The sequence below is a fragment of the Salvelinus fontinalis genome, chromosome 11, assembly GCF_029448725.1.
Source record: "Salvelinus fontinalis isolate EN_2023a chromosome 11, ASM2944872v1, whole genome shotgun sequence".
NCBI classification, from domain to species: Eukaryota; Metazoa; Chordata; class Actinopteri; order Salmoniformes; family Salmonidae; genus Salvelinus; species Salvelinus fontinalis.
In genome coordinates this window covers 52539303-52565400 of record NC_074675.1, presented here as the reverse complement: position 1 = coordinate 52565400, position 26098 = coordinate 52539303, and the positions used below count along the sequence as shown (strand labels likewise).

At 42.6% G+C, this 26098-nt stretch overlaps 1 protein-coding gene across 2 annotated transcripts; it reads left to right on the top strand.

Moving 5' to 3' along the window:
- The first annotated feature begins 850 nt into the window (after nucleotides 1-850).
- On the top strand, nucleotides 851-22916 carry LOC129865918 (mucin-5AC-like). Of its 2 annotated transcripts, none has more exons than XM_055939001.1 (11): nucleotides 851-997; nucleotides 9529-9971; nucleotides 10239-10303; nucleotides 10383-10567; nucleotides 15602-16074; nucleotides 16340-16404; nucleotides 16484-16668; nucleotides 20474-20679; nucleotides 20809-20870; nucleotides 20956-21104; nucleotides 21350-22916. In XM_055939001.1, exons 1-11 carry the CDS (start codon nucleotides 871-873, stop codon nucleotides 21439-21441), a joined length of 2052 nt encoding a protein of 683 aa, XP_055794976.1. In that variant the 5' UTR covers nucleotides 851-870; the 3' UTR covers nucleotides 21442-22916. The 2 variants fall into 2 exon arrangements, with proteins under 2 accessions (XP_055794976.1, XP_055794975.1); XM_055939000.1 differs by lacking the exon at nucleotides 851-997 and adding an exon at nucleotides 7373-7898.
- The last annotated feature ends 3182 nt before the right edge of the window (nucleotides 22917-26098 follow it).

The following is a 26098-nucleotide window of genomic DNA, read 5'->3' as shown; positions in this document are numbered from 1 at the left end:
CAGCTGCACCCACTACAAACATCACTGGTAGATTGACATCAACTGTTACAGCTGCACCCACTACAAACATCACTGGTAGATTGATATCAACTGTTACAGCTGCACCCACTACAAACATCACTGGTAGATTGATATCAACTGTTACAGCTGCACCCACTACAAACATCACTGCTAGATTGATATCAAATGTAACAGCTGCACCCACTACAACTGTCAATGGAGCATCAACAACAACACCTGGTGAACCCACTACGACCGTCACTGGTGTGTTGACAACAACTGGTGAACGCACTACAATATTCACTGGTGTGTCGTCAACGAGTGGTCCATCAACAACTACTGCTACAGCTGCACCCACAACAACAGTCACTAGCGCATCAAATGCCAGCCCAACTACAACAGCTACTCCTGTCATCACTACTGCCATCATCACAGCCACAACAGCTGCAACCACCGCTGCTGCAATCACTAGGGTTCCTGTGGTGTTCCGGTCCAGAGAGACATTTACCTCTGACCTATTAAACACATCATCTCAGGCCTTTCAAACCCGAGCATTACTGATTAAAACTCAGGTGAGCCTCCCAAAACAATGAAGATGTGAATGTCCTAACGAGAGGGCTAGATTACAGTCACATAGTCAGCTTTTAATTGACAGGAAGTTGTTTGTTTAAACTTAATCTGTTTCTTGTTTTTCCTTCCAGCTTGAACCTTTCTATCGAACAGCTTTCACCTCTTTCAACAGTTTGACGGTGACAGAATTCAGGTGATCTTTTTTGCATTACATGATGTATGTTGATTTAAATTGATCTCACTTTCTATCTAACATGTTATCTCTCATTTATTCTCAGTTCTGGATCCATCATCAATACTATGAATTTAGCATTCAGCTCCTCCTCCGTCCCTAATATCACAGAGATTGGCACTGTTTTGATAAATGCTGAGCATAACATCACTGCTTTGGACATTGACCCCTCCTCAGTGACAGTCAACAGCACAGGTAAACACATGTATTTATTATATTCTATTATCTGGTAAATGAACAGTTTGTACGCCGTGCATTTTGTACACCATTGTATCATGTGTCATTACATTACAGGGCAACAAACACTCGTCATATTTTTATTTGATCGTGTTTCCTTTTTCTGTTACTTACCTTTTTGCAGCCACAAAATCTCTTACCAGTGCAATAACAACGAGTGGCTTATCGACAAGAACTGGTGAACACACTACAACCGTCACCAGTGTGTCGACAATGAGTGGTGCATCAACAACTGGTGAACACACTACAACCGTCACCAGTGTGTCGACAATGAGTGGTGCATCAACAACTGGTCAACCCACGGAAACCGTCACTGGTTCATTGACAATAACTAGTGAATCCACTACAGCAGTCACTGGTGTGTCGACAACAAAGTTTACAGCTGAACCCACTACAAACGTCACTGGAGCATCAACGACAACTGGTGAACGTACTTCAGCCATTGTTGGTGTGTCGACAACAAGTTACGAATCAACAACTACTGTTACTGCAGCAACCACTACAACCATCACAGGTGTGTCGAAAACAAGTGGTGAACCCACTATAAACGTTACTGGTGCACCGAAAACAACTGATGAACTCACTACAACATTCACTGGTGTATTGACGACAACGGTTACAGCAGTACCCATTACAAACGTAACTGGTGCATTGACAACAACTGGTGAACTTTCTTCAACTGTTACTGGTGTGTCGACAACAACTGGTGAACCCACGGAAACTGTCACCGGTGTGTCAACAACTACTACTACAGCTGCACCCACTACCACTCTCACTGATTCATCAACAACAACTGGTGAACTTTCTTCAACTGTCATGGGTGTGTTGACAACATCTGGTGAACCCACTACGACCGTCACTCGCGTGACGACAGTAACGGTTACAGATCAACCCATTACAACCGTAACAGGTGCATTGACAACAGCAATTACAGCGGCTCCAAATACATTCATCACTGGTGTGTCGACAACTACTGATGAACCCAATTCAACAGTCACTGGTGGGTCAACAACCATTGGTGAACCCATTACAACCATCACTGGTGTGTCGACAACAACTGGTGAACTTTCTTCAACTGTTACTGGTGTGTCGACAACAACTGGTGAATCCACTACAACCATCACTGGTGTGTCGACAACAACTGGTGAACTTTCTTCAACTGTCATGGGTGTGTTGACAACATCTGGTGAACCCACTACGACCGTCACTCACGTGTCGACAGTAACGGTTACAGATGAACCCATTACAACCGTAACAGGTGCATTGACAACAGCAATTACAGTGGCTCCAAATACATTCATCACTGGTGGGTCAACAACAATTGGTGAACCCAATTCAACAGTCACTGGTGTGTCGACAACAACAGTTACAGCAGTACCCATTACAAACGTAACTGGTGCACTGACAACAACTGGAGAACTCACTTCAACTGTCACTGGTGTGTCGACAACAAGTGATGCATCAACAACTACTGTTACTGCAGCACCCACTACAACCGTCATTGGTGTGTTGACGACAACTGGTGAACACACTACAACAGTCACTGGTGTGTCGACAACTGGTGAACCAAGTACAAAAGCCACTCGTGTGTCAACGACAACGGTTACAGCTGTACCCATTACAAACGTAACTGGTGCATTGACATCAACTGGTGAACCCACGGCAAACGTCACCGGTGTGTTGACAACAACGGTTACAGCTGCACCCACTACAACTGTCACTGATTCATCAACAACAACTGGGGAATCCACGGCAACCGTCACCGGTGTGTCAACAATGAGTGACGCATCAACAACTACTACTACAGCTGTACCCACTACAACTCTCACTGATTCATCAACAACAATGGTTACAGCTGTATCCATTTTAACCACAACTGGTGCTTTGACAACAACGGTTACAGCGTCACCAACTACAACCGTCACTGGTGTGTCGACAACTACGTTTACAGAGGTACCCATTACAAACGTCACTGGTGCATTGACAACAACTGGTGAACTTACTTCAACTGTCACCGGTGTGTTGACAACAAGTGATGCACCAACAACTACTGTCTCTGCAGCACCCACTAAAACTGTCATGGGTGTGTTGACGACAACTGGTGAACCCACTACAACCGTCATTGATGCATCGACAACTACTAGTGAACCCATTGCCACTGTCACTGGTGTGTCGACAACAAGGGATGCAACAACAGCTACTGTTACTATAGCACCCACTACAACCGTCATGGGTGGGTCAACAACAACTGGTGAACACACTACAACAGTCACTGGTGTGTCGACAACAACTGGTGAACACACTACAACCGTCATGGGTGTGTCGACAACAACTGGAGAACTCACTTCAACTGTCATTGGTGTGTCGACAACAAGTGATGCACCAGCAACTACTGTCTCTGCAGCACCCACTACAACCATCATTGATGTGTTGACGACAACTAGTGAACCCACGACAACCGTCGATGGTGTGTCGACAACAACTGGTGAACCCACTACAACCGTCGATGGTGTGTCGACAACAACTGGTGAACCAAGTACAACCATCAGTGGTGTGTCGATAACAAAGTTTACAACTGCACCCTCAACAAACGTAACTGGTGCATTGACAACAACTGGTGAACTTTCTTCAACTGTCACTGGTGTGTCGACAACAACTGGTGAACCCACGGCAACAATCACCGGTGTGTCAACAATGAGTGATGCATCAACAACTACTACTACAGCTGCACCCACTACCACTCTCACTGATTCATCAACAACAACTGGTGAACCCACGGCAACTGTCACCAGTGTGTCAACAACTACTACTACAGCTGCACCCACTACCACTCTCACTGATTCATCAACAACAACTGGTAAACTTTCTTCAACTGTCATGGGTGTGTTGACAACATCTGGTGAACCCACTATGACCGTCACTCGCGTGTCGACAGTAACGGTTACAGATGAACCCATTACAACCGTAACAGGTGCATTGACAACAGCAATTACAGCGGCTCCAAATACATTCATCACTGGTGTGTCAACAACAACTGGTGAATCCACGGCAACCATTACCGGTGTGTCAACAATGAGTGGTGCATCAACAACTACTACTACAGCTGCACCCACTACAACTCTCACTGATTCATCAACAACAATGGTTACAGCTGTATCCATTTTAACCACAACTGGTGCTTTGACAACAACGGTTACAGCGTCACCAACTACAACCGTCACTGGTGTGTCGACAACTACGTTTACAGAGGTACCCATTACAAACGTCACTGGTGCACTGACAACAACCGGTGAACTTACTTCAACTGTCACCGGTGTGTCGACAACAAGTGATGCACCAACAACTACTGTCTCTGCAGCACCCACTACAACCATCATGGGTGTGTTGACGACAACTGGTGAACCCACTACCACAATCACTGGTGTGTCGACAGTAACGGTTACAGATGAACCCATTACAACCGTAACAGGTGCATTGACAACAGCGATTACAGCGGCTCCAAATACATTCATCACTGGTGTGTCGACAACAACTGGTGAACCCAATTCAACGGTCACTGGTGGGTCAACAACAACTGGTGAACACACTACAACAGTCACTGGTGTGTCAACAACAACTGGTGAACCCACAGCAAACGTCACCGGTGTGTTGACAACAACGTTTACAGCTGTACCCATTACAAACGTAACTGGTGTACTGACAACAACTGGAGAACTCACTTCAACTGTCATTGGTGTGTCGACAACAAGTGATGCACCAGCAACTACTGTCTCTGCAGCACCCACTACAACCATCATGGATGTGTTGACGACAACTAGTGAACCCACGACAACCGTCGATGGTGTGTCGACAACAACTGGTGAACCAAGTACAACCATCAGTGGTGTGTCGATAACAAACTTTACAGCTGCACCCTCAACAAACGTAACTGGTGCATTGACAACAACTGGTGAACTTTCTTCAACTGCCACTGGTGTGTCGACAACAACTGATGAACCCACGGCAACAATCACCGGTGTGTCAACAATGAGTGATGCATCAACAACTACTACTACAGCTGTACCCACTACAACTCTCACTGATTCATCAACAACAACTGGTGAACTTTCTTCAACTGTCATGGGTTTGTTGACGACAACTGGTGAACCCACTACGACCGTCACTCACGTGTCGACAGTAACGGTTACAGATGAACCCATTACAACCGTAACAGGTGCATTGACAACAGCAATTACAGCGGCTCCAAATACATTCATCACTGGTGGGTCAACAACAACTGGTGAATCCACGGCAACCGTCACCGGTGTGTCAACAATGAGTGATGCATCAACAACTACTACTACAGCTGCACCCACTACAACTCTTACTGATTCATCAACAACAATGGTTACAGCTGTATCCATTTTAACCATAACTGGTGCTTTGACAACAACGGTTACAGCGTCACCAACTACAACCGTCACTGGTGTGTCGACAACTACGTTTACAGCAGTACCCATTACAAACGTCACTGGTGCATTGACAACAACCGGTGAACTCACTTCAACTGTCACCGGTGTGTCGACAACAAGTGATGCACCAACAACTACTGTCTCTGCAGCACCCACTACAACCGTCATGGGTGTGTTGACGACAACTGGTGAACCCACTACCACAATCACTGGTGTGTCGACAGTAACGGTTACAGATGAACCCATTACAACCGTAACAGGTGCATTGACAACAGCAATTACAGCGGCTCCAAATACATTCATCACTGGTGTGTCGACAACAACGTTTACAGCTGTACCCATTACAAACGTCACTGGTGTGTCGACAACAAGTGATGCACCAACAACTACTGTCTCTGCAGCACCCACTACAACCGTCATGGGTGTGTTGACGACACCTGGTGAACCCACTACCACAATCACTGGTGTGTCGACAGTAACGGTTACAGATGAACCCATTACAACCGTAACAGGTGCATTGACAACAGCGATTACAGCGTCTCCAAATACATTCATCACTGGTGTGTCGACAACTACTGATGAACCCACGGCAAACGTCACTGGTGTGTCGACAACAACAGTTACAGCAGTACCCATTACAAACGTAACTGGTGCACTGACAACAACTGGAGAACTTACTTCAACTGTCATTGGTGTGTCGACAACTACTGATGAACCAAATTCAACGGTCACTGGTGGGTCAACAACAACTGGTGAACACACTACAACAGTCACTGGTGTGTCGACAACAACTGGTGAACCCACAGCAAACGTCACCGGTGTGTTGACAACAACGTTTACAGCTGTACCCATTACAAACGTCACTGGTGCACTGACAACAACTGGTGAACTCACTTCAACTGTCATTGTTGTGTCGACAACAAGTGATGCACCAGCATCTACTGTCTCTGCAGCACCCACTACAACCATCATGGATGTGTTGACGACAACTAGTGAACCCACGACAACCGTCGATGGTGTGTCGACAACAACTGGTGAACCAAGTACAACCATCAGTGGTGTGTCGATAACAGACTTTACAGCTGCACCCTCAACAAACGTAACTGGTGTGTCGACAACAACTGGTGAATCCACGGCAACCATTACCGGTGTGTCAACAATGAGTGGTGCATCAACAACTACTACTACAGCTGCACCCACTACAACTCTCACTGATTCATCAACAACAATGGGTACAGCTGTATCCATTTTAACCATAACTGGTGCTTTGACAACAACGGTTACAGCGTCACCAACTACAACCGTCACTGGTGTGTCGACAACTACGTTTACAGAGGTACCCATTACAAACGTCACCGGTGTGTCGACAACAAGTGATGCACCAACAACTACTGTCTCTGCAGCACCCACTACAACCATCATGGGTGTGTTGACGACAACTGGTGAACCCACTACAACAGTAACTGGTGTGTCGACATTAACAGTTACAGATGAACCCATTACAACCGTAACAGGTGCATTGACAACAGCGATTACAGTGGCTCCAAATACATTCATCACTGGTGTGTCGACAACAACTGGTGAACCCACGGCAAACGTCACTGGTGTGTCGACAACAACAGTTACAGCAGTACCCATTACAAACGTCACTGGTGTGTCGACAACTACGTTTACAGCTGTACCCATTACAAACGTCACTGGTGTGTCGACAACTACGTTTACAGCTGTACCCATTACAAACGTCACTGTTGTGTCGACAACTACGTTTACAGCTGTACCCATTACAAACGTCACTGGTGTGTCGACAACTACGTTTACAGCTGTACCCATTACAAACGTCACTGGTGTGTCGACAACTACGTTTACAGCTGTACCCATTACAAACGTCACTGTTGTGTCGACAACTACGTTTACAGCTGTACCCATTACAAACGTCACTGGTGTGTCGACAACTACGTTTACAGCTGTACCCATTACAAACGTCACTGGTGTGTCGACAACAAGTGATGCACCAACAACTACTGTCTCTGCAGCACCCACTACAACCATCATGGGTGTGTTGACGACACCTGGTGAACCCACTACCACAATCACTGGTGTGTCGACAGTAACGGTTACAGATGAACCCATTACAACCGTAACAGGTGCATTGACAACAGCGATTACAGCGGCTCCAAATACATTCATCACTGGTGTGTCAACAACAACTGATGAACCCATTACAACCATCACTGGTGGGTCAACAACAACTGGTGAACCCAATTCAACTGTCACTGGTTTTTCGACAACAACTCGTGAACCCACGGCAAACGTCACCGGTGTATTGACAACAACGGTTACAGCTGCACCCATCACATCAATAAGTGGGTCATTGACAATACCTGGAGAACTCCCTTCAACCGTCACTGGTAGGTCGACAACAACAACAAATTACGTACATTTCAGCTGTTTTAGCTGCTCGTGCTCTGTAATACACATGCTGTTAATAAGGTGAGTGTTCTTTATCAGAATGCCACAGTTCTTCTGGTTCTAATGCTACTAACCCTGTGTTGGTAGCATCTATAGTGCATTCGGAAAGTATTCAGACCCTGTGGATATTTCCACATTTTGTTACGTTACAGCCTCATTCAAAAGATTGATTAAATGTTTTTTTTCTTCATCATCAATCTACACACTATACCCAATAATGACAATGCAAAAACAGTTTTTTAGAAATGTTTGCTGATTTAAAAAATATATATAAACTGAAATATTACATTTACATATTACATTTACATATTACATTTACATATTACATTTACATGTACGTTTTCAGACCCTTTACTCTGTACTTTGTTGACGCACCTTTGGCAGTGAATACAGCCTTGAGTCTTCTTGGGTATGATGCTACAAGCTTTGCACACCTGTTTTTTGCGAGTTGTTCCAATTCTTCTCTGCAGATCCTCTCAAGCTCTGTCAGGTTGAATGGGGAGCGTCGCTGCACAGCTATTTTCAGGTCTCTCCAAAGATGTTCAAAAGGTTCAAGTCAGGGCTATGGATTGGCCACTTTAAGAGACTTGTCCCAAAGCCACTTCTATGTTGTCTTGACTGTGTGCTTAGGGTCATTGTCCTGTTGAAAGGTGAACATTCTCCCCAGTCTAAGGTCCTGAGCGCTCTTGAGCAGGTTTTCATCAAGGATTTCTCTGTGCTTCACTCCTTTCATCTTTCCCTCGATCCTGACTAGTCTCCCAGTCCATGTCGCTGAACAACCCACACAGAATGATGTTGCCACCACCATGCTTTACTGTAGGGATGGAACCAAGTATCCTCCAGACATGAAGTTTGGCCTTTAATCCAAAGAGTTCATTCCTGGTTTCATCAGATCAGATCATCTTGTTTCTCGTGGTCGTGAGAGTCTTTAGGAGTCCAAGTGGGCTGTCATGTGCCTTTTACTGAGGAGTGGCTTCCATCTGGTCACTCTACCGAGATGGTTGTCCTTCTGTTCCAAACTTCTTCAATGTAGGAGGCCACTGTGTTCTCGGTGACCTTAAATGCTGTCGACACAATTATGTAATGTTCAATCAAATTAATTTTACACAGATGGACTCCAATCAAGTTGTAGAAATATCTCAAAGATGGTCAATGGAAAAATGATACACCTGAGCTCAAATTCGAGTCTCATGGCAAGGTTCCGAATACTTATGTAAATAAGGTATTTCAGTTTTTTTTGCAATACATTTTTAAACATTTCTTAAATCCTGCTATCGATTTTGTCATTATGGGGTATTTTGTGAAGATTAATGAGGGGGAAAAAGTATTTAATCCATTTCAGAATAAGGCTGTAATGTAACAAAATGTGGGGAAAAGTCAGGAAGCCGGGAGTTGCAGGAAGCCTGTTTAAAGGCTGCAGGATGTGCATTACATAAACGCCCAACGTTTAATGATTTAGTTGTCAATATAAGAGCATCATGTTATACTCCCATCTATTACGATGACTGCGTTACACTGCCACACAGCCTTAAAGAGATGTGGAATTGTCCATTTTATTTTTGAACTTAGCTGCTCCTGCAACAAGTACTGTTCCTCCTACAACTTCTGTTACTACCACTGTGGCTGGTGCTACCACCGCAACAACTGGAGAACCTGTCACTGTTCCTGCTACCGTTCCTACAACTAGGCCCACAACTACAACCACTACATATGTGGCCCCCACAACTACAGTGTCAAGGACAACATCACTACTGTCAACAACTACCAGCACAGCTCCAACTACCACAACAACCAACGCACCAACCACTACTACTACAAGACCTACTACTACTACTACTAGTACAACAACCACTACTACAACACCTACTACTACTAGTACACCAACCACTACAACTGCACATCTTCAACCTGCTCCACTGGTGTTTTTCGTCATACAACAAGTGTTTGTGGAAGCTTTAAATGACCCTCAAAGTACACAATTCCAAGAACTTGCAGTAACTATTACTGCAGTGGTAAGTCCTTCAAATTCAGAGTTTATTTTTCTTGGGTGTATGACCATCAATAATGTATGGCGATTGTTGTAAAATCTATATTATAAAGTACATATTTTATTTGTTCTTGTCAGGTGACAATTAGTCTCCATCACTACAGATTGATTTCTATTCCCCAATATCTATCTTAAATAACTAGGGCTTAACTATGTGGATAGGAATATATAGAAATGTTTTTGTGTGTGTTAAATCATTCAAACGTTCTCCTGTTTGTACCATTCCTTACAGTTTGATGTGATCTACAAAGCAAAATATGGGATCCTTTTCATCCGGACGATTGTTCTTGGATTCACGTAATATTCCATTATATTCTATTTTATTCTTTTAACCTTTGGCATGCCACAGTTCATGACCTTTTATGACCTTTTGCAGACCTATTTTCCGTTCCCGTATGGATGCAGAAACACAGGCAGAGGTCCAACTAGTGTTCAATGATACCTCCACTCAATCTGTCCCTGAGGTTACTGACATTAGCAATACACTGAAAGAGGCTGTGACCAATCCAAACATTACCTTTGGCAACCTCTCTGTGGATGTTACCACCATCACTGTTAAAGGTGAGTAAACCCAGATGGGTGAATGAAAACGATCTATACACAGCAATTTCTACAGTGTTGAATAAAATCTGAGTGTTACATTTAATGGTTTTCTACAGTCTATATTGGTCCCAGTGTTGGGAAGTAGTGAACTACAGATGGTGGATCTTAATTTGAGATCTATATTGGTCCCAGTGTTGGGAAGTAGTGAACTACAGATGGTGGATCTTAATTTGAGACAGTTTGCTATAGCAGGAATATAATCCTGCAGCAACAGAAACTTTTGAAAGTTTTCCTGCAACAGGGTAATGAAATTAAGATCTTACATGTAGATGTAGTTCAACTAATAATGTATCTACATTTTGCAGTATCTTGGTGGTAGTTGAACTGAATTCATATCTAATTAGTATTTACAGTAGCTAATTACGCTTCTTGCCATGCAGTGTTGTAGCTACTACTGGGGGGGGGGGCAAACATCAGAAAAAAAACTAAATACAAAACAGAAATGTAACCCTCAGTCAATCAAAATGTAGCAAGAAACCGACTCCAGGTTAGGGTTAAGGCCCAGGTACCTGAAAGGATGGAACTACTGCAGCTAGCTGTTTTTGTGAGCAATTATTTGATATTTTTTAAATATAAGACAACAAATAATCAGTGCACAGAGGGAGCAAACACACACATATTTTTTACATGAACAAAAGAATCAAGAAAGCAAACACAGAACAGATAGCGTGTATATGTACACACACTACCGGTCAGAAGTTTTAGAAAACCTACTCATTCAAGAGTTTTTCTTTATTTTTACTTTTTTCTACATTGTAGAATAACAGTGAAGACATCAAAACTATGTAATAACACAAATGGAATCATGTAGAAACCAAAAAAGTGTTAAACAAATCAAAATATATTTAATATTTGAGATTCTTCAAATAGCCACCCTTTGCCTTGATGACAGTTTTGCACACTCTTGGCATTCTGTCAACCAGCTTCACCTGGAATGCTTTTCCAACGGTTTTGAAGGAGTTCACATAAACATTTGAAGTCGGAAGTTTACATACACCTTAGCCAATACATTTAAACACAGTTTTTCACAATTCCGGACATTTAATGCAAGTAGAAATGCCCTGTCTTAGGTCAGTTAGGATCACCACTTTATTTTAAGAATGTGAAATGTCAGAATAATAGTAGAGAGAATGATTTATTTCAGCACATTTCCAGTGTGTCAGAAGTTTAAACACACTCTATTAGTATTTGGTAGCATTGCCTTTATATTGTTTAACTTGGGTCAAACGTTTCGGATAGCCATCCACAAGCTTCCCACAATAAGTTGGGTGAATTTTGGCCCATTCCTCCTGACAGAGCTGGTGTACATGAGTCAGGTTTGTAGGCCTCCTTGCTCGCACACACTTATTCAGTTCTGCCCACAAATTATTTATGGGATTGAGGTCCGGGCTATGTGATGGCCACTCCAATACCTTGACTTTGTTGTCCTTAAGCCATTTTTCCACAGCTTTGGAAGTATGCTTGGGGTCATTGTCCATTTGGAAGACCCATTTGCGACCAAGCTTTAACTTCCTGACTGATGTCTTGAGATGTTGCTTCAATATATCCACATAATGTTCCTCCCTCATGATGCCATCTATTTTGTGAAGTGCACCAGTCCCTCTTGCAGCAAAGCACCCCCACAACATGATGCTGCCACCCCCGTGCTTCATGGTTGGGATGGTGTTCTTCGACTTGCAAGCCTCCCCCTTTTTCCTCCAAACATAACGATGGTCATTATAGCCAAACAGTTCTATTTTTGTTTCATCCGACCAGAGGACATTTCTCCAAAAATTACGATCTTTGTCTCCATGTGCAGTTGCAAACCGTAGACTGGCTTTTTATTGCAGTTTTGGAGCAGTGGCTTCTTCCTTGCTGAGCGGCCATTCAGGTTCTGTCGATATAGGGCTAGTTCTACTGTGTATATTGATTATTTTGTACAAGGTCCTTTGCTGTTGTTCTAGGATGGATTGATTTGCACTTTTCGCACCAAAGTATGTTAATCTCTAGGAGACAGAACGTGTCTCCTTCCTGAGTGGTATGACGGCTGCGTGGTCCCATGGTGTTTATACTTGCGTACTATTGTTTGCACAGATGAACGTGGTACCTTCAAGCATTTGGAAATTGCTCCCAAGGAGGAACCAGACTTGTGGAGGTCTACAATTATTTTTCTTTCAGTCTTGGCTGATTTCTTTAGATTTTCCCATGATGTCAAGCAAAGAGGCACTGAGTTTGAAGGTAGGCCTTGAAATACATACACAGGTACACCTCCAATTGACTCAAATTATGTCAATTAGCCTATCAGAAGCTTCAAGAGCCTTGATCATTTTCTGGAAGTTTCCAAGCTGTTTAAAGGCACAGTCAACTTAGTGTATGTAAACTTCTGACCGATTGGAATTGTGATACAGTGTATTATAAGTGAAATAATCTGTCTGTAAACAATTTTTGGAAAAATTACTTGTGTCATTCACAAAGTAGATGTCCTAACCGACTTGCCAAAACTATAATTTGTTAAAAAGAAATTTGTGGAGTGGTTGAAAAATGAGTTTTAATGACTCCAACCTAAGTGTACGCAAACTTCCGACTTCAACTGTATGCTGAACACCTGTTGGTTGCTTTTCCTTCTCTCTGCGGTTCGACTCATCCCAAACCAAATCAATTGGGTTGAGGTCAGGGTGTTGTGGAGGCCAGGTCATCTGATGCAGCACTCCATCACTCTCCTTCTTGGTCAAATAGCCCTCACACAGCCTGGAGGTGTATTGGATCATTGTCCTGTTGAAAATCAAATTATAGTCCCACTAAGCCCAAACCAGATGGGATGGCGAATCGCTGCAGAATGCTGCTGTAGCCATGCTGGTTAAGTGTGGCTTTATTTCTAAATAAATCACAGACAGTGTCACCAGCAAAGCACACCCACACCATAACACCTCCTCCTCCATGTTTTACGGTGGGAAATACACATGCGGAGATCATCCGTTCACCCACACAGCGTCTCACAAAGACACGGCTGTTGGAAACAAAAGTCTCCAATTTGGACTCCAGACCAAAGGGCAAATGTCTACTGGGCTAATGTGCATTACTTGCGTTTCTTGGCCCAAGCAAGTCTCGTCTTATTATTGGTGTCCTTTAGTAGTGGTTTCTTTGCAGCAATTCGACCATGAAGGCCTGATTCACGCAGTCTCCTCTGAACAGTTGATGTTGAGAAGTGTCTGTTACTTGAACTCTGTGAAGCATTTATTTGGGCTGCATTTTCTGAGGCTGGTAACTCTAATGAACTTATCCTCTGCAGCAGAGGTAACTCTGGGTCGTCCTTTCCGGTGGCGGTCCTCATGAGAGCCCGTTTCATCATAGCGCTTGATGGTTTTTGAGAGTGCACTTGAAGAAACTTTCAAAGTTCTTGAAGTGTTCTATACTGAATGACCTTAATGTCTTTAAGTAATGATGGACTGTCGTTTCTTCGCTTATTTGAGCTGTTCTTGACATTATATGGACTTGGTCTTTTTTCCCCAACTAGGGCAATCTTCTGTATACCCCCCCAACTTGTCATAACAGAACTGTCTGGCTCAAACACATTAAGAAGGAAAGAAATTCACAAATTTACTTTTAAGAAGGCAATTGAAATTGTTAATTGAAATGCATTCCAGATGACTACGTCATGAAGCTGGTTGAGAGAATGTCAAGAGTGTGCAAAGCTGTCATCAAGGCAAACGGTGGCTATTTGAAGAACCTCAAAAATAAAATATATTTTGATGTGTTTAGCAATTTTTGGGATCCTACATGATTTCATATGTGTTATTTCATAGTTTTGATGTCTTCACTATTATTCTACAATGTAGAAAATAGCAAAAATAAAGAAAAACCCTTGAATGAGTAGGTGTTCTAAAACTTTTGAACAGTAGTGTACATACGGACATAGGATCTTAATATGAGCCAGATTGCTACAGCAGGAAAATAATCCTGCAGCAACAAGAGATGTGAATTATTATGTAGTTTATAATTCGTCAACATTGCTTGTAGGGGTTGATACATCTTTCGTTAAGGAAAATACAGTCCTTGAGTGCCTCCAGCCAGAGCCCTGACTTGAACCCGATTAAACATCTCTGAAAAGACATGAACATAGCTTTGCACCAATACTCCCCATCGAACCTGACAGAGCTTGAGAAGTTCTGCAGAGAAGAATGGGAGAAACTCCCAAAATACTGGTGTGCCGAGCTTGTACCGTCATACCCAAGAAGACTCAATGCTGTAAACGCTGCCAAAGGTGCTTCAACAAAGTACTGAGTAAATAGCCTGAGGTCAGTAATCCGATAGGTGGGGCAAAGGTACAGCACGGCAGGCAGGCATGAATGATCAGAACTGGGAAACTAGATTACAGGAACTATAGCAAACAAAAACGCAAAAGAAAACATAGGTTTGAACGAACAAAATTACCTGGCAACAGACAAACAGAGAACACAGGTATAAATACACAGGGGATAATTGGGAAGATGGGCGACACCTGGAGGGGGGTGGAGACAACCACAAAGACAGGTGAAACAGATCAGGGTGTGACATCACCTGAACTTAATTTCGAGTCTCTTAGCTTCTGAATATTTACGTAAATAGGTATTTGAGTTTTTATTTGTGATACATTTTCAAAACATTTCTTAAAACTTGTTTTCACTTTGTCATTATGGGGTATTTTTGTGAAAATTGATGAGGGGAAAAACATATTTAATCCATTTCAGAATAAGGCTGTAATGTAACAAAATGTGGGAAAAAGTCAAGGGGTCTGAATTTCCAAATGTACTGTGTAATTTATAAATGGTTTTCAGCTGAAGTGGTTCATGTGAAATGTTGCAGGAAGCCTGTTTACAGGATGTAGGATGTGCATTACATAAACGCCCAACGTTTAATGATTTAGTTGTCAATATAAGAGCATCATGTTATACTCCCATCTATTACGATGACTGCGTTACACTGCCACACAGCCTTAAAGAGATGTGGAATTGTCCATTTTATTTTTGAACTTAGCTGCTCCTGCAACAAGTACTGTTCCTCCTACAACTTCTGTTACTACCACTGTGGCTGGTGCTACCACCGCAACAACTGGAGAACCTGTCACCGTTCCTGCTACCGTTCCTACAACTAGGCCCACAACTACAACCACTACATATGTGGCCCCCACAACTACAGTGTCAAGGACAACATCACTACTGTCAACAACTACCAGCACAGCTCCAACTACCACAACAACCAATGCACCAGCCACTACTACAAGACCTACTACTACTAGTACAACAACCACTACTACAACACCTACTACTACTACTAGTACAACAACCACTACTACAACACCTACTACTACTAGTACAACAACCACTACAACTGCACATCTTCAACCTGCTCCACTGGTGGTTTTCATCATACAACAAGTGTTTGTAGAAGCTTTAAATGACCCTCAAAGTACACAATTCCAAGAACTTGCAGTAACTATTACTGCAGTGGTAAGTCCTTGAAATTCAGTTCGTTTTTATTGGGTGTATGACCATGAATAATGTATGGTGATTGTTGTAAAATCTATATTTTAAAGTAGATCTTTAATTTGTTCTAATCAGGTGACAATTAGTCTCCATCACTACAGATTGATTTCTATTCCCCAATATCTATCTTAAATAACTAGGGCTTAACTATGTGGATAGGAATATATAGAAATGTTTTTGTGTGTGTTAAATCACTCAAACGTTCTCCTGTTTGTACCATTCCTTACAGTTTGATGTGATCTACAAAGCAAAATATGGGATCCTCTTCATCCGGACGATTGTTCTTGGATTCACGTAATATTCCATTATATCCTTTTCTATTCTTTAAACCTTTGGCATGCCACTGTTCATGACCTTTTATGACCTTTTGCAGACCTATTTTCCGTTCCCGTATGGATGCAGAAACACAGGCAGAGGTCCAACTAGTGTTCAATGAGACCTCCACTGAATCTGTCCCTGAGGTTACTGACATTAGCAATACACTGAAAGAGGCTGTGACGAATCCAAACATTACCTTTGGCAACCTCTCTGTGGATGTTACCACCATCACTGTTAAAGGTGAGTAAACCCAGATGGGTGAACGAAAACGATCTATACACAGCAATTTCTCCAGTGTTGAATAAAATCTGAGTGTTATATTTAATGCTTACATATGTATCTGTAGTTCAAATAATAATGTACCTCCATTTTGCAGTAGCTTGGTGGTAGTTTCACTGAATTCATATCTAACTAGTGTTTTCAGTAGTTAATTACATTTCTTACCATGTAGTTTTTGCAAATCTATTAAAATTAAAAAAACAAAAATACCTTGTTTACATAATTATTCAGCTGTAAATGTCTGGGTGTAGCTGGTGCAGAGGAGTCAGGCGAAGGACAGCAGAGATGAGTAATACAAGTAACTTTACTCAAAATACCAAGTACATGTAGAAATTACCAAGCCCACACAAAAGGACCGAAATACATAAAACAAACACGCACAAAAACCATGGGGAAAACAGAGGGTCAAATAATGAACATGTAATTGGGGAATTGAAACCAGGTGTGTAAAACAAAGACAAAACAAATGGAAAATGAAAATTGGATCGGCGATGGCTAGAAGGCCGGTGACGTCGACCGCCGAAAGTCGCCCGAACAAGGAGAGGGACTTCGGTGGAAGTCGTGACAGTAGTGACACATCCTGGTTTACTCTCTCCACCTGCCCGTTACTCTCGGGGTGAAAGCCCGGCTGACCGAGACCCCTAGACGTTCCATGAACGCCCTCCAGACCCTTGACGTGAACTGGGGACCTCGATCAGACACGATATCATGGATACATGTGACTCCTGGGAAGTGCTGCGTCTACCAGTAGATTTATCGCACAATCCCCCCGTTGATGGGGTGGTAATTGAAAAAAAATAACAAAAATCAAGTGGTACATTCACCGACATTCATACAAAATAAAACTGTACAAAATCGGCATATTCAGAGGGGATGCGCACGGTGGAGATCTGGTCTGGACCTTCCACCGTAGTAGCACCAACAGAAACCTCTAAACACCTCCCCGAGCACTTTCGTGACCACATCTTGAGAGCCCACTGTTGCCATGAAATAGTGGGGTCATGACAGGCCAACCAGGGTATGCCCAGCACCACCGGATACGCAGGAGAATCAATAAGGAAAAAAATAATTCTCTCCTTGTGACCCTCCTGCGTCACCATGCCCAGTGGAGAGGTGGCCTCCCTAATTAGCCCTGACCCTAATGGTCGACTATCTAAGGCGTGCACAGGGAAGGGCATATCCACAGGAGCAGTGGGGACCCCTAAACTATGGGCAAATGCTCTGTCAATGAAATTCCCAGCTGCGCCTGAATCTACGAGCGCCTTCTGCTGAGAATGTGGGGAAAACTCTGGAAAATGTATAAACAAAAACATGTGAGCAACAGGGGGCTCTGAGTGAGCCTGGTGCCGACTCACCTGGGGTGACACGAGAGTGCGCTGCCTGCCGTCTCCACTTCCAGAGGAACCTCCCCAGCACCAACCAGCATTGTGACCTCTGCGGCCACAGATGGTACAGGGAACGGCCCCTACTCCGGTCGCCCTACGCGCAGCACCACCCAGCTCCATGGGCGTCGGAGCGGTGGTGCTAGGGGATGGAACTGACAGAGCCTGGTCCAGAAGTACGCGGGTAGTCAGCAGGTTATCCAGCCGGATAGGCAGGTCCACCAGATGATCAAACGTCAGAGTGGTATCCCTGCAGGCCAACTCCAGACGGACGTGCTCGTGCAGGCTGCACCGGTAGTGATCGATCAGGGCCCTGTCGTTCCATCCCGCGCTGACGACCAGGGTCCAGAAGTCCAAGGCGGACTCGTGCGCCCCTCGTCCCCTGCCTCAAGTTGAACAGACGTTCACCCGCCGCTCTACCCTCAGGCGGGTGGTCGAAAACTGCCCGAAAGCGACGGGTGAACTCCGCGTAATGGTCCAACAACGCTTCTCCTTCCCCCCATACAGCGTTGGCCCACTCCAGGACTTTCCCTGAGAGACAGGAGACGAGGGCGGACATTCTCTGATGTCCCGAAGGGGCCTGGTGGACGGTCGCCAGGTAGAGTTCCAGCTGGAGTAGGAACGCCTGACATCATGCAGCTGTCCCATCATACTTCCTCGGGAGCGCGAGCCAAATCCCACTGGGACCGGGTGAAGGAGAGGTGAATGGTGGAGGCTGTTGTAGTGGTGCCGGTGGAGGCGCTGGCAGAACTTCTCCTCTCTCCCATCGGTCTATCGTCTGCAGCTCGCGATCCATGGCGGTGCCCAGATGTTGCAAAATGGTCGCATGCTGCTGGACGTGCTCCTCGACATTGAAAGGGGGTTTGTCTGTACCTGCTGACACCATTATTTGGTGCGTGTATCTGTAAAGGTCTGAGTGTGGCTGGTGCAGAGGAGTCAGGCGCAGGAAAATGGAAAATGAAAAGTGGATCGGCGATGGCTAGAAGGCCGGTGACGTCCACCGCCGAACGCCGCCTGAACAAGGAGAGGGACATTATTTTGAAAGTTAAACATCTGTCTAAATCAGGTTCCACAGTTGACAGTGCTTGTCAGAGCAAAAACCAAGCCATGAGGTCAAAGGAATTGTCGGTAGAGCTCCGAGATAGGATTGTGACGAGGCACATATCACAGATAATTTCTGCAGCATTGAAGGTCAAGAATAACACAGTAGCCTCCATCATTCTGAATGTTTGGAACCACCAAGACCCTTCCCAGACCTAGCTCCCATGCCAAACTGAGCAGTCAGGGGGAGAAAGGCCTTGGTCAGGGACCAAGAACCCGATGGTTACTCTGGCAGAGTTCCAAAGTTCTCTGTGGAGATGGGATAACCTTCCAGAAAGACAACCATCTCTGCAGTACTCCACCAATCAGGCCTTTGTTGTAGAGTGGCCAGACGGAAGCCACTCCTCAGTAAAAGGCACATGACAGCCCACTTGGAGTTTGCCAAAAGGCACCTAAAGACTCTCAGACCATGAGAAACAAGATTCTCTGGTCTGATGAAACCAAGATTGAACTATTTTGCCTGAATGCCAAGCGTCACGTCTGGAGGAAACCTGGCACCATCCTTACGGTGAAACACGGTGGTGGCAGCATCATGCTGTGCATGTGTTTTTCAGAGGCAGGGACTGGGAGACTAGTCAGGATCAAGACAAAGCTGAACGGAGCAAAGTATAGAGAGATCCTTGATGAAAACTTGCTCCAGAGTGCCCAGGATCTCAGACTGGGCCAAAGGTTTACCTTCCAACAGCACAAAGACCCTAAGCACACAGACAAGATACCACAGGACTGTGTTCGCGACAAATCTCTGAATGTCTTTGAGTGGCCCAGCCAGAGCCCGGACTTGAACCCGATCGAACATCTCTGAAAAGACCTGAACATAGCTGTGCACTAACTCTCCCCATCGAACCCGACAGAGCTTGAGAGGTTCTGCAGAGAAGAATGGGAGAAACTCCCCAAATACAGGTGTGCCAAGATTGTAGCGCCATACCTAAGAAGACTCAAGGCTGTAATCGCTGTAAAAGGTTATTCAACAAAGTACTGAGTAAAGGGCCTAAATGCTTATGTAAATGTGATATTTCATTTTAAAATGTTATTATAACTTAGCAAAACATTAAAATACACGTTTTTTACTTTGTCTTTATGGGGATTTTGTGTGTAGATTGATGATGGAAATAAATCATTGAATCAGTTTTAGAATAAGGCTGTAACATAACAACATTTGTAAAAAGTCAAGGGGTCTGAATTCTTTCCAAAGGTACTGTATGTCTATAGACTTGTTCAGCATAGACGTGAATAGACAAACCATTAGCTTGTTCAGTAACTTCTCTGCTCTTTTGTCTTCATAGTGCCCACCACAAATGCCAACACAACTACAATGGCTACTCCTGTCATCACTACTTCCATCATCACAACTACAACCACTGAAACTGCCGCTGTGGCACTCACTAAGTTGACTGTGGTGTTCCGGTCGAGAGGAGAGACGTTTACCTCTGACCTATCAAACCCATCTTCTCAGGCCTTTCAAAGCCGAGCATTACTGATTAAAACTCAGGTGAGCCTCCCAAAAGGATGAAGATGTGAATGTCCTATTGAGAGGGGTAGAATACAGTCACATAGTTAGCTTTTAATCAACAGGAAGTTGTTTGTTTAAAATTAATCTGTTTCTTGTTTTTCCTTCCAGCTTGAACCTTTCTATCGAACAGCTTTCACCTCTTTCAACAGTTTGACTGTGACAGAATTCAGGTGATATTTTTTGCATTACATTTTGTATGTTGATTTAAATTGATCTCACTTTCTATCTAACATGTTCTCTCTCATTTGTTCCCAGCTCTGGATCCATCATCAATACTATGAATTTAGCATTCAGCTCCTCCTCTGTCCCTAATTCCATGGATATTGGCACTGTTTTAAAAAATGCTGCCCAAAAAATCACAGCTTTCAACATTGACCCCACCTCAGTGACAGTCAACGGCACAGGTTAACATATTTCTTTATTTAATTGTATTCTATTATCAGTTAAATAAATATTTTCTCTGACATATATTTATAGTTTTTTGTTCACCATTGTATCATATGCCATTATCTCTACATAAATTATTGATTTATCAGCTGCGTTCCAGTTGTATTTAGCAAATCAGCTGTCTAACTAATCACATTACAGGGCAACAAACACTCGTCCTATTTTCATTTGATCATGTTTCCTTTTTCTCTTTCCATCCCAGCTGTGACCTCAAGTGGAGGAAGCAGCAAGACCAGTCTCTTCACTGCATTGTTTCTGGTGGTTCTGTCGCTTCTACTGTCAAGCCAGCATTAGTCTCAGTGGTAACGCCTACTAAAAACACTCACTGGCAAGCAGCAGAACGAAATAGTGTTGGTAGTCACATTTTCACTTTGAGAACTTCCCACACATTCCAACCCCTGACCCAATTCCACACATGATTTGAATAGTGTCCAAAAATGAAATGAAGTCTTGTTAGCAGACATAAGATACAGTATATGTGGCAGTTGAACACAACGATGTGATATAATTACTGCCTATTCAGTCAAAATGTGTAAGTGCTTGGGTTTCCATCATAAGTCAATGTTATTTCCATGCAATGACAAATAATGTTTGATTTAATATGCACTTAAGGTTATTTTTGATTTGCTCTGTTGCTGATATGAACTAAAACCTTGATTCACTCTGTCACTGATATTAACTAAAACATTGATTCATTATGTTTGCTGATATGAACTAAAACATTGATTCATTCTGTTTGCTGATATGAACTAAAACATTGATTCATTATGTTTGCTGATATGAACTAAAACATTGATTCATTCTGTTTGCTAAAATGAACTAAAACATTTAATCACTCTGTTGCTGATATGAACTAATGAGAGAAATATTTTATTTTATATTTTGACTTAACCTGTGAAATCTGAATAACTGATTTAAATAAGGCCCTTTGGAGCAAAATGTTCAACAATTTAAACTATTATCAATGTAGTCTTCATCATGTATATCTGTTAGTTATCTGTTATACCATAAAAATGTAATTCTGTTTTCAATGGTCCTGATCAGAGGTGTGAACTCGAGTCACATGACTTGGACTCGAGTCAGACTCGAGTCACAAATATGATGACTTGCAACTCGACATTGACTTTAAGAGCAATGACACGACACTATAGGCAACTCTTCTCTGAGATAAAGACACCTGGTTGGTTTTGTTAGTGATGAGCCCTGATGAAATACTTGCATATTCACAGCACTGTTCAAATTCAAATAGAACCCTATATAAGAGTACTTGTAATGTTATTTATGCAATATAATACTCTATAATATAATAAAATTGAATATCCTATCAGTATAATTTTACATTGACTGCTCTCAATGAATACAAATACTAATCTCTGCCAATTAATAGGTTTTTGTATTGGACGCAAGATACACTTGCATCCCATATCAGGCAAGTTTACCAATGTTCCAGTGGTCTTAAAGTTCTTATATTTTGCCCTAATAGTGGTAAGTGGTGTATGTATTTTTTTTTGCTATTTTATTGTACCCATTGTCTGATTTATGAAGGTCAACAACCATTTGTCTCTTTTCATTTCTTCATTTCTTTGCCTTCTCCCTATGGTGATGGGTGAGAAAGGGATTTTACATTTTTATACCCCAGTGAAACAGAAGGCCATGTAATGTCACAATACAGTTCCTTAAACTCAGATAAAAAAATATGCTAATGCGGATTGAATTTTGTTTGATTTTAATTATAAGAATCTTAGAGGTTGCAATAATTTTGACAGCTCCTTTTTTGAGAGAAAAAAACGTGTTAAAAATCTCGTTCTCTCAGCAATTGTATTAGTATAAAACAATATAATAATAAAAGAAATTGCACTACAAAATATACATTTTTTTCAACAACCTTTTTTGCTCATCTTTATACTATTTTGGGAACCGCTAAAGAAAACAAATACATTTTTGTTTGAACATTCTTGCAACATCATATGAATGTTTTGTTCACCCTGATACAAACCAAGGGATGGATTATTTTTATTGGGAATGGATTTATTTCCCGTCCCAGTCCCACAGTTTAGGAAACAGAACCAAAAATGGGTAATTAACAAACTTATTTGAGGAACAGAACTAGAACTGAAAATCTAAAAGTTATATATACTGTTCTGGAACAGAGAGATTATTTTTTTAAACATGGGAACCGTTTAATAATGTTATTTTATTGTTCTGGCCATTTATTTCCAGTCCCACAGAAATCACAACAAAGCGCCTATACAAAGCCCTCACTGTCACTCAGAATCGTATTCCAGCTTCTGCCTGCCAGCCATTGGGTGTGCGTGTGTGTAGAATACTTGCCCCGCCCCTCTGAAGCGTAGGTTACTGTGACCTACAGACGATGTTACAAGCTTAATTCAGAAATTAGGGAGAGATGTTTAATTAGAGAAGAATGGATTTACTTTTTTCAAAGCTAGTTAAGTATACTATAGTTACCACGTTTCAAATATGATATTTCAAAAATGTAGTGTTTTTAATTATAGTGCTGCTCTATACACACAAGCTTGTCAGCTAGCTAGCTAGCTAACGTTTGCTCTGATCCAAAGTTAAACCAACTCTGAACTCTGAAGTTCAAAGACATTCGAAATTTCCTCCATTGAAGCCGCTCCTCCGTAGATATAATTCAGATAATGCATGCCGTAAACAAGCTTCCTCCATCCTCTCTCGCTCGCTACTCACTCTTAACCTTTCATTGGCATCCTGTGCCCTACACTGGGACTGGCAGCACAGTGTGTGTGTGTGTTTGTCTTTCATTGGGCAGATTCGATTATGCTGAGCCGAAGGCCACCAATCAAAGCGGGGAGGGAGCTCCATTCTCAAAAGGAACAGTAATCTGTGCCTCTCGGTCATTTTGTCAACAAAGCAGCATGGTGCACCGTCCAATCGGCCCAAGCCCCAAGTAATATATTTGGGCCTTGATAAATCACACCGGAATCAGCCCGAGCTCAATCCCCGCATCCTAGCCATAAGAAATACTGCCGAGGGCGGCCCAGACTCGGGCCACATGATGTCGGCCGAGTCTGACTCTCAGTCGAGTGCCCCGACTCTCAACCGGAATCGACCCAGATCCACTGTGCTAGCTGGGTAATTATGTCACGTTTGTTTTGAGCCGACATCACCGCAGTATTTGTTGCCAAAGCAGCAGCTACTCTTCCTGGGACCCAGATGCAAAACATGCAACATGACATATTACAAAACATTAATAGACAAGAACAGCTCAAGGACAGAACTATGTACATTTAAAAATGGTACACATATCTTACATATCAATAGATACACACAAACTATCCAGGTCAAATAGGGGAGAGGCGTTGTGTCGTGAGGTGTTGCTTTATCTGTTTTTTAAAACAATTTTGCTGTTTATTTGAGCAATATGAGATGGTAGGGAGATCCATGCAATAATGGCTCTATATAATACTGTACGCTTTCTTGAATTTGTTCTGGATTTGGGGGCTGTGAAAAGACCACCTGGGGGCATGTCTGGTGGGGTAAGTGTGTGTGTTAGAGCTATGTGTAAGTTGACTATGCAAACAACGTTGGAGGTGGCTTATGGTATAGAACTTGACATTCAGTTCTCTGGCAACAGCTCTGGTGGATTTTCCTGCAGTCAGCATACCAATTGCACTCTCCCTCAAAACATGATACATCTGTAGCATTGTGTTGTGTGACAAAACTGCACATTTTAGAATGGCCTTTTAATGTCCCCAGCACAAGGTGCACCTGTGTAATAATTATGCTGTTTTTTCAGCTTCTTAATATGGCAAAGGAGAAATGCTCACTAACAGGGATGAAATACAAATGTGTGCACAACATTTGAGAGAAATAAGCTTTTTGTGTGTATGGAACATTTCAGGGATATTTTATTTCAGCTCATGAAACTTGGGACCAACTCTTCACATGTTGCGTTTATATTTTTTTTCAGTGTTTGTTATTTTATTAAATGCACAGCGAAATGTATGTAGTTTTTTTTATATATCTCAGTAAGACTTGGCCAATCTCTCTATTGGCTTGTAGCGGTAATGTGGTTTTGAACATATGTCAAAGCCCTCACTTTACCATTGCTCATATTAGACTTGTTGATGTCCAAATAAAGATCCTTATTTTTGTATTCTGGTGTGCTTCTATCATTCATTTGGTAGGCCTGTGCTAGGAATATTTAGTCTGAATGGCAGAATGAGACAGGTTGATAAGGGATGAGATAAAAATGAGGCCAGATTGTGCTGTCATCATTTACTGTATCAGAACCAGATTGTGCTGTCATCATTTACTGTATCAGAACCAGTTTGTGCTGTCATCATTTGCTGTATCAAACCAGATTGTGCTGTCATCATTTGCTGTATCAGAACCAGATTGTGCTGTCATCATTTGCTGTATCAGAACCAGATTGTGCTGTCATCATTTGCTGTATCAGAACCAGATAGTGCTGTCATCATTTACTGTATCAGAACCAGATTGTGCTGTCATCATTTGCTGTATCAGAACCAGATTGTGCTGTCATGATTTACAGTATCGGAACCAGATTGTGCTGTCATGATTTACTGTATCGGAACCAGATTGTGCTGTCATCATTTGCTGTATCAGAACCAGATTGTGCTGTCATCATTTGCTGTATCAGAACCAGATTGTGCTGTCATCATTTGCTGTATCAGAACCAGATTGTGCTGTCATCATTTACTGTATCAGAACCAGATTGTGCTGTCATCATTTGCTGTATCAGAACCAGATTGTGCTGTCATCATTTACTGTATCAGAACCAGATTGTGCTGTCATCATTTACAGTATCGGAACCAGATTGTGCTGTCATCATTTACTGTATCGGAACCAGATTGTGCTGTCATCATTTACAGTATCAGAACCAGATTGTGCTGTCATCATTTACTGTATCAGAACCAGATTGTGCTGTCATCATTTACTGTATCAG

Coding starts and splice junctions, on each gene's coding strand:
- LOC129865918 (XM_055939000.1), top strand. CDS start 7,541: ATGGGTGTGTTGACGACACCTGGTGAACCCACTACCACAATCACTGGT. Junction 9,972..10,238: donor CAGTAACTATTACTGCAGTG/GTAAGTCCTTCA, acceptor CATTCCTTACAG/TTTGATGTGATCTACAAAGC. Junction 10,304..10,382: donor ACGATTGTTCTTGGATTCAC/GTAATATTCCAT, acceptor GACCTTTTGCAG/ACCTATTTTCCGTTCCCGTA.